Below are 270 nucleotides of genomic sequence, written 5' to 3' on the forward strand. Positions count from 1 at the left end.
CAGCGCGGGGTTCAGGAAGCCGAGCGGCGGCTGGCCCAGCTGCAGGCGGCGGTCGTTGATGAGCGCCAGCATCCCCGCCACCACCGGCGTCGAGGCCTGGGAGAAGGAAACGCCTCAGCACCGGGCGGAGCGCGGCCCCGCACCGCGACCCGACGGCTCCGCGCTCACCGAGGTGCCCGACACCCAGGGCAGCGGCAGCCGGTTGGTCACCACCCCAGTAGTTGTCCGACAGCGCGGCCAGGTCGGGATAGGCGCGGCCGCTGCTGTTGT

General features: G+C 73.7%; 1 protein-coding gene across 1 annotated transcript in view; it reads right to left on the reverse strand.

The window, feature by feature from the left end:
- TPP1 (tripeptidyl peptidase 1) overlaps window positions 1-270 on the reverse strand; it is a gene marked incomplete at both ends in the record, with an annotated part of 3,659 nt that continues 3,389 nt past the window's right edge. Inside the window, 3 exon segments of the mRNA XM_031557681.1 lie at window positions 1-96; window positions 169-213; window positions 215-263. Coding sequence (XP_031413541.1) covers window positions 1-96; window positions 169-213; window positions 215-263 — 190 coding nt within the window.

The sequence above is a fragment of the Meleagris gallopavo genome, unplaced genomic scaffold, assembly GCF_000146605.3.
Source record: "Meleagris gallopavo isolate NT-WF06-2002-E0010 breed Aviagen turkey brand Nicholas breeding stock unplaced genomic scaffold, Turkey_5.1 ChrUn_random_7180001936585, whole genome shotgun sequence".
In the NCBI taxonomy this organism is placed as follows: Eukaryota; Metazoa; Chordata; class Aves; order Galliformes; family Phasianidae; genus Meleagris; species Meleagris gallopavo.